Raw genomic sequence first — 8,967 nt, 5'->3', positions numbered from 1 at the left:
CGAAACTCATATGCATCAGCAGTCCACTTTAAAACACACAAAGTATTATGGAAAGGAAAATACGTCATGAGGTTTGGATTATGTCAGGAAAACAAGAAAACAACTTTTAATCTCGAGATCACTAGGAAATGAAGTCATGATCACGAGAAAACAAGCAAGCAAATAATTATAGTACACGGCCTCGGCTTTCGTAAAAAGCAAAAGTCAATACTTTGAATGTCAAAGTCTGTGTAAAGTCTGATATTAAATGTGTTCTCAGTTTTTCACACCCCAGAAGATGTGTTATTAAAGGAATAGTCCATTTTCTTAAAAAAAAATCCAGATAATTTTACACACCACCATGTCATCCAAAATGTTGATGTCTTTCTTTGTTCAGTCGAGAAAAATTTATGTTTTTTGAGGAAAACATTCCCAGATTTTTCTCATTTTAATGGATTTTAATGGACACCAACAAGTAACACTTAACTCAACACTTAACAGTTTTTTTCATTGAAGTTTCATAGGGCTCTAAACGATCCCAAACGAGGCATAAGGGTCTTATCTAGCGAAACGATTGTCCTTTTTGACACGAAAATAAAAAATATGCACTTTTAAACCACAACTTCTCGTCTTCCTCCGGTCCTGTGATGCGCCAGCGCGACCTCACGCAATACATCAAGTCAAGAGGTCGCGGATGGCGTATTGGAAACTCCGCCCCTGTGTTTACAAGTGTGGAAAAAGAGGACTGTTGCGACGTTGTTGTATGTGGAATGATACTAATTAATGTCTTTGTGTCAGTTTATTGTTTAAAATGGCCCGCAAACGTGTGTTTCATATGTAGCACGTGACCTCTCCACGTCACTACGCAATTACGTGAGGTCGCGCTGGCTCGCCACATAGCCGGAGGAAGAAGAGAAGCCGTGGTTCAAAAATGCGCATTCTCCACTCTTCTTGTCAAAAATCACAATTGTTTCACTAGATAAGACCCTTATGCATCGTTTGGGAGTCCTTTGAAACTCCGTTGAAAAAAACTGTTAAGTGTTGGGGTCCATTAAAATGAGAAAAATCCTGGAATGTTTTCCTCAAAAAACATAATTTCTTCTCGACTGAACAAAGAAAGCATTTTGGATGACATGGTGGTGAGTAAATGATCTCGTTTTTTTATGAAAATGGTCTAATCCTTTAACCACCCAGCCAAATTTGAATGAGTAAAAAAACACCAAGTTATTAAAATCTTAGAAAAACAGGCTCTCAAACACTGGGGGTGTGTCCGCTCTGGCACTGAAACAACTCACAGGAATCACCTGTATCTCTCAAGTTGCCTCAACATTCAAATATTGCAACAACTTGAATGGATGCTCATGATTGTGTTAGGGGCGGGGCCATGCTCGTTGGCTATAGAGCGTCATCATGCCACCGGTTTAACCCCGCCCAAATAATCCTAAACACAGAAATGTGGAAAAACTGTTTAACGGTGTAACTCCACAATTTAGTACTACACAGTTCACAGTCCTTGTAACATGTTTCAGCAATACATTTCTAACATTTATAAACTAGGTTGCACAACTAGGTTGTTTATTTTGTGATAACTGATACAGGATAAATGTTATACATTATTTTTTCAAAACACTGATATTTCATTTTTCAGTTTTAATATGTAAAAATTACACCAAACGAAAGCAAAGATTTGGCGAGATTGATATCATACATAATCTGGATGTTTTAACAAAACCGACCATAGATCATGAACAGTGATTGATGGGTGACACTGGCGATCCTCCGTTCAGTTATGAGACGATGAAAAACAAAACGAAACAAGAGAGCAACGTACAACTAAAACAAGGACATTAAGGAAAAGATGCCAGTGTGCACCAGAGGAAACAACTTTCAAAGTCATTATTTATAGCCAAGAAAATGCACATATAAGAATGCACACAGAAAAATCTGCCATATATATGCAATTGCTCAAGCACTTGAGTCAACTGTGCTGTACAAAAAGACATACAGATGTTGTAGACATACTTTAAACCTAGTCTCTTAATACTTCAGTATAAACAAAAGAAAACTCTTTCAGGAGCTAAAAACTACAATGGACTTTCTTAATTAAAAAAAATTGACATTCACATTTCTGAAACGTCCGCTTACTGCATCGGTCACGATGGACTTTTTTCTGGAGATTACAGTATGTGATGCGATTTCTCCTTTGATCTGCTGTCGGTTCTCATATCGTTCGTCTGCAAGCTTGTTTAATCTCAACAGTGAGAATGAGGGAGCCAAAAAAGACAGAGAGATACAGAACACAAAAATCCTCCCAAATGTTCGAGTTAAGGTGAAGCAGGGCCCTTGTTGTTGTTGTAGTGCACCTGGTACCTGTTAACAGGTAAACCTTTGACTTGCGTGGACACACAGGTGGTCTTGCAGGGGATCATGTCCTCATCTTCCTCTCCCATGAGCCAGTCTTGCACTCCACGCTCGGCGGCGGGGGATACGTGCTCGCTCAGCCAGCCTTGGTGCCATTGGTCAAAACGATCGTGTTGAGCACGCGCTACTCTGTGCTGGGACTACAGGTAGAGAGAGGGGACAAAATATTAGTAAAAGATAAAGTGTACAGACTATGAGAACCAATGCAAACTGACAAAAACTAAGACTATTTTTACAACAAACAAAGCCAAGTTGACTAATACTATTCAACTGCCAGACTTAGCTTAAAGGGTTAATTCACATTTTTGGGTGAACTATCCCTTTAACGTTTCAGGAGTAAAGATGTTCATTCGACGTACCCTTCGAGCCTTCACTAGAGCTCCTCTGCGGTACATGTAGTCCTCCGAGTTCATCACAAACACCATCTTGTGCGTGTTAAGTTTGAAGCGACAATCCAGATTCCCGGCCGTCTCCACGCCCATCTTCCTGTGCCACTCTCTCCTGCAGCGCATGGCTTCCACCTGCTTGAGCTGCCATCCACGGAAATGTCTCAGATTTCTACAGGAAAGACACATAGGTCAGTTTGCTCTTCACAGTGCAGATTTAATACCATACTCGAGGTTGTGTTGTATCATGGAATAGGCAAAGTCCCTTTAGGGAAGTCACGCCACTAGGCAGCCACGTTTGCAATGCCTTTGGTCAATTATTTCAGTCATGCAAGACTAAAGTCCTATTTGAATGGGAAAAGACAGATATTTCTAAAATCACAATTAAACAACATATTTTTGACCAACAATTAAACTGCACCATAACTTTTGTTTCTTAACTCTTTCGCCGCCATTGACGAGATAACTCGTCAATTAAGAGAAAACGCTTCCCCTGCCAATGACGAGAATTTCCGGCTTTCAGCAAAACCGGTATTATCCACCACGTGGCGCACTTCCGCAACTTATAGACAGTTTCATCAGAGGCACGTGATACACGTCTGTATCCGAACCTTACTTCCGGTTTCGTTTTTTAATGGTCTGACTAGTTGCTAAAGTGATGTCTTGAACAAATGCCTCGTCGAAAATAACAAATGTTTTTGGTTAAGTAATCTATGTTTTGTTGTTTTTTTGCTTGTTATATAAATAAACTACGTTTAAAGAACTTTGTTGTTATTTATTCTTAGCGGAGTTTACCGGAAGTTACGTGCGGGACGCGACAGCCGCTTGTTTATGTTGTTACTGCTGAAACGGTCTATACAACCCAGAAGTAGCGCCTCACGTGAAAGAGAAAGAACTCTGTATGTTTTAAAGATGGCTCTGCATCTGATCTCTATCAAAAGTCCTTCACAAAAATTGAATTATCTCAGCTTTTTGCTCAAAATTGGGTGTTTTGAAGGTGAAGGTAGGATTTTTTGTTTGAAAGCAGAGGATCTGTTCTTTCATTTTATATATTGTTTGTTTATATATTTAAAGAAAAACATTTTCTGGAAGGCATTAAACTTTTGTGAAAATCATGAAAAATGCTGGCGCTGGCTGGCAACTTTTTAAAAAAAAACGCTGGCGGGGAAAGAGTTAAAGGTCCTGTTTTTTCTGTTCCCATTTTTCAAACTTTAGTTAGTGTGTAATGTTGCTATATTAGCATAAATAATACCTGTAAAATGATAACGCTCAAAGTTTACTGCGAGGCGATTTACAGAACAGAATTTCCCTTTCAAAGCCTACAGCTAATGGTGAGTTTGGACTACAGCCCTCAACTTCCTGCTTTAATGACGTCACTAGAAAAGTTTTTGAATAAACTCCGCCCACAGGAATACGTCAGTCGCCAGCTAAGCTAGCAGCAAGCTAAGCTGCTATCGAATCACAACACTACACAATAAAGACAGAGCGCAGTTATGCAAATTTAACCACGCCCACCGGGGGAAACAATCCAACCGTCTCCACCGACCCCGCACCGAGAGAGGCCGCCCTCCCGTCATTTCTGGCTTATAACAAAAAACAGAACAATGCCTAAAAGCTGCTGTGCGACAAGTAGTACAGCCAACAAGCCAAAGAACCCAGAAACAAGTCCCCACAAGCTGTCGAGCCGTAAAACCCAGCCTTTAAGGAGAAAAAAGTGGATCGCCGACTTAGTTTTCCCCTAGTGGACGCAGTTCTACTAATAGTATTACTATGAAAAGTTGTCTGTTTCCACTTTTGTGTCTTTAAACGCTCGTTTTTTGAGGTCGACAGCTTACAAAAACTTAAAAACTTAAAAACAGAATAATACCTAAAAGCTGGTGTTTGACAAGGTGTACATCTAACAAGCAAAAAAAAAAAAAAAAATACGTTTTTATAAGCTGTCGACTTAAAAAACGAGCGTTTAAAGACACAGAAATGGAAACAGACAACTTTTCATAGTACTACTATTAGTAAAACTGCATCCACTAGGGGGAAACGTAGTCGGCGATCCACTTTATTCTCCTTAAAGGCTGGGTTTTACGGCTCGAATAAAAACTTATTTCTGGGTTCTTTGGCTTGTTAGCTGTACATATTGTCACACAGCAGCTTTTAGGCATTATTCAGTTTTTTTGTTATAAGCCAGAAATGACAAGGAGCCAGCTTATCGCAATACAAAGTCAATGGAGACGGTTGGATTGCTTTCCCCCCGGGTGGGCGTGGTTTTCAGATTATGACGCGCTGCGCTCTGTCTCTATCAGAACTCGTTATGTATTTCTGAAGGAGGGACTGCATAGAACAAGACAGACATTAGCTCGTTTTGAGGACAGTGAAAACAGCGCTATACAGATAAGTAAACTGTGTGAAAAATACTGCGTTTTTGCACGTGAAACATGAACACATGTTATATTGCGCATATAACTTTTTCACCGTGTGGCCCCCATTGTCTACGGTGCATCTCTTCATGCCCCCCCAGAGAAAATTTATGACATAAAACGTTTCCAAAACGGAACCTTTCAATTAAATAAAACATTAAATTATGCAATGTAATCGTGTTGGTTAATAGCCTTATTTTTCTGAGGTTTAATTATGATAAATGAATGCATTTTATAAAAAGTCATTAAACTGGGGCCCCCCTGGCATCATCTCAGGGCCCCCAGTTTGAAAACCACTGCTTCAAAATAAACACACAATGCTAGACAGGAAGAGACCACAATCTACTTAATATTTGAATGTAATATGCCTCCAAATTTATGCACAGATATGTAGAGAATATTCAAAAAGGTTAAAAAAAACATCAAAAAGTGAAAAATATACATTAACCAGTCAGAAAGATGTTGTTGTTTTTTTAACTCAGTTTTGCTGTTGATGAATAACATTTGTAAATTATCACAACATGCTTATGCAGTCACGACCTAGGAAAATAAGTCCAAATGTTTAGTGAGCAAGGGTCCTTACCAGTGCCCAAACCCGTGTACACGATATACTGATTCACGACTGCGGGAGCTGATTGAGACCCCCATACAGAAGCTACGGTGGCCGCCACAGGACAAACATGTCATTGTCTGAGACAACGCAGTGGTGAAATGCGCTCTCTGTAAATTCATTTAGGGCTACTGTAGAAACATGGCGGCGCAAAATGGTGACTTTCATGTAAAGGGATCTGTGGTGTATGTAGATAAAAATGGCTCATTCTAAGATAATTTTCACCACTGAAAATATCGTTTTCAGAGATCCTTCTAAAAGTTACATGCACCTTCAAAGCAAAAATATGTATCGGCACAACTTTCATGATGTAAAATCACTAATCCCCTCCCATCCGCAAGAACAAAATAGTCCCTGGTTGACTATAAACAGTAACAGAATGTTTCACATATATTTATGCTACTAAGGGTGCTGTGCAGTAAATAAAACACAGCTACTGACAGACAAGAATCAAGAACTGGAACTAACCCTTTTATAAACAGTACTATAAAAACAAAATATTGATGTAGATGTAAAATTATTTAAAAATGATTTGAATTTATGCACTGTTAGGATAAAGATATGAACTAAATAAAGGGAGAGACAAAATAAGTTTAAATACAAATAGAGCCGTTAGTTTTTACCTGGGTAGAAATACAGGCTTGAAGTAGTAGCCTTCTGTCTGCGAGCACACTGTCTCAGTTCCTATATACTGCTCCATGTAATTAGACAGACTCTGAAACAAGACAATCAAATATATATATGATTAGACTACTACAAAAAAACAAGACAACTTAGTTTGTTTTATCGTTAACATCTACAATTTATTAAATATTATTATCAAAGGGATAGTTCACACAAAAATGAAAATTGTGTCATCATTTTCTCATCCTCATGTTGTTCTAAACCTTTTCTGATGAACACAAAAGAAGATATTATGATAAATGATGGTAAGCACACAGCTGATTGTAACCATTGACTACCATAGTAGGAAAAACAAAAATAAGTCCCGTCAACTGTGTGCTTAACATCATTTATCAAAATATCTTCTTCATTATTTATTACAATACTTCCATAACATTTGTTTTCCTACTATGAAAGTCAATGGTTACAATTATCTGTGTGCTTACAATAATTTTTCAAAATATCTTATGTGAACTTATGTGTTCATCAGAAAAAAGAAATTCATACATGAGGATGAGAAAATTACAGAAAGAAGTTAAGAAAGAAAAGAGTAAATAGCTTTTTCCTGACTTTTAGTACCTGAATATCTAGTGGGTCGTCACCCTGGGCCTCCTCCGTGTCCAGCAGTTCGATTGTTAATGTTACTTGACCTTTGTTTTGTAAGAACATCACCTGGTGAAAAAGGGAAAAATTTAAATAGTAAACGACATCAAGTCTGTTACAAACAAATGCATCCCTAAGACGCAAAGATTGTTGTCGTCAAAAACTGTAGAGGAAACAGGACAGGATTATAAGCGACTTTTAACTGCATTTAATGCACTTTTTTTAAGTTGACAGCCAGCAACAGCACTTTTTTGATTTTTACAAAAGTTTATTGTCTTCCTGAAAATGTTGTTCTTTAAATATATAAACTTATTACACGGCTCTCTGGAAGGCTTGATTCTGATTGGTCAGTTGAGACATTTGCAGGTTCGTTCTTTTCAAATAATAACCGCTCCAAAGTAATAACGCATAGTTGGTACTACTTGTACGAGAAAATCGCTCTGCGCCAATAAAGATCAATGAAGATTACTGTTTGGCGCCATCTTGTGACAAACACTAGCCTGGGTGCCAGCCGATCTTACCCCCGCCCACAAGATTTTGAAAACGGGAATATCGGTCTGGGGTTTCTGCGTTGAGGAGCTACTATGCTTGGACAAATGCTGGTCGAACCAATCAAATTGTCAGGGCGGGCTTTATACGATGATGGACAGATAATCAACAGTAACGTAATGAACCACGTCACCAAAGAGCGCGTGTGTTGAATGGCTGCCGCTGTAGAGTTCAGATGTGTGAATTCTGACATTGAGTCTGTTCTAAAAGATATCGACAGACTATTAATTTTAAAAGAGGAACAGAGAAACGCGAGCAGGGCATTTGTTGATGCTTTTGCCGTCCTTCCTATTCGGCAAAAGTTGGTCGCAACTGAAATGGCTAACGTTATCACGGCGATGCAACTCGGCGTGCACGACGAGATTGATATAATTAGCGGTCGTTGCCAGCTTCTTTTCGGAAGCCCGGAATCGTGGCTGCTGAATAAGTGGAGGGACATGCTAGGCTCCAATATTTTCAAGCCAACGTAATGGGTATCGTCGTGGATGAAGTTCACCTAACGTACAAATGGTAACGGATAGTCTGACTCTATGACTTAGTAAATACTTCATGTTGTGATATAAACGAAATGTTGTAAACATAGTAGGTGTTGATGTGCATTCGCTAACTCAGTATAATCACAATGTTAGTGTCATTGTAGCGAAATAACTAGCAGTTCGGTCAGGCTGCAAAGACGTAATTTCAACATACGTCACACACTCCATTGCTCTGATTGGTCGTAGGTCTATCCAATTGAGTGCAGAGGCAATTTTCGGTTGAGACACGCCTCATAATTATAGCTCAATGGAGCGGTATCAGACTCAAATTCTGACTAGAATTGAGTATGACAACGTCAGGCTAGACAAACACTGGACAACCACGACAAGACACAGACAGCTTACTGAGACTGAACTTGACAAAATAGAGCTTCGCGCCGGGTCCTGATGACACTGTCGGGGCTTATTTCCCGATAACTACCGGCTGCCTCTACATTATCCCTTACATACAATATATCAAATGAAAGAACAAAGTATCTTGCTTGAAACAAACTTTTTCATCCTCATCTTCGTTTTTTTAATCACCTCTTAAATATGGGTAAGGGATATTCAAAAAGACCAAGTTTTGAACAAAAAGCTGAGATGTTTGCATTTTTGTAAAGGACTTTTGTTAGAGTTGAAATTCAGAACGATGATCAAAACATACACAGAATATTTACTGCTTTCGGATATGTATATGCTACAGTGTTTTATAAGGTGGGTAAAGGCCGGGGTATACTTTTTTCACGTCCGGCTCGCAAGCGCACGTGTCCGCGCAGCTTTCCACGTATACTCCCCGCGTCTACACGCGGATGGCTGCGTTGGACACG

At 39.1% G+C, this 8,967-nt stretch overlaps 1 protein-coding gene across 2 annotated transcripts in view; it reads right to left on the bottom strand.

The window, feature by feature from the left end:
• Positions 1-1,533: 1,533 nt before the first annotated feature.
• The window catches only part of sin3b (SIN3 transcription regulator family member B), a 29,676-nt gene continuing 22,242 nt past the window's right edge, over positions 1,534-8,967 (bottom strand). For both annotated transcript variants that reach the window (XM_055168426.2, XM_055168427.2), the window contains exons 16-19: positions 7,050-7,142; positions 6,431-6,522; positions 2,760-2,958; positions 1,534-2,540 (exon numbers count right to left, since the gene is read on the bottom strand). In XM_055168426.2, coding sequence (XP_055024401.1) covers positions 2,304-2,540; positions 2,760-2,958; positions 6,431-6,522; positions 7,050-7,142 — 621 coding nt within the window. In that variant the 3' untranslated portion in view covers positions 1,534-2,303. The remainder of the gene's footprint in view (positions 2,541-2,759; positions 2,959-6,430; positions 6,523-7,049; positions 7,143-8,967) is intronic.

This window comes from Misgurnus anguillicaudatus, chromosome 5, assembly GCF_027580225.2.
Source record: "Misgurnus anguillicaudatus chromosome 5, ASM2758022v2, whole genome shotgun sequence".
Lineage (NCBI taxonomy): Eukaryota > Metazoa > Chordata > Actinopteri > Cypriniformes > Cobitidae > Misgurnus > Misgurnus anguillicaudatus.
Note: the sequence above shows the minus strand (reverse complement) of the source record. Positions and strands in the feature narration are given on the sequence as shown.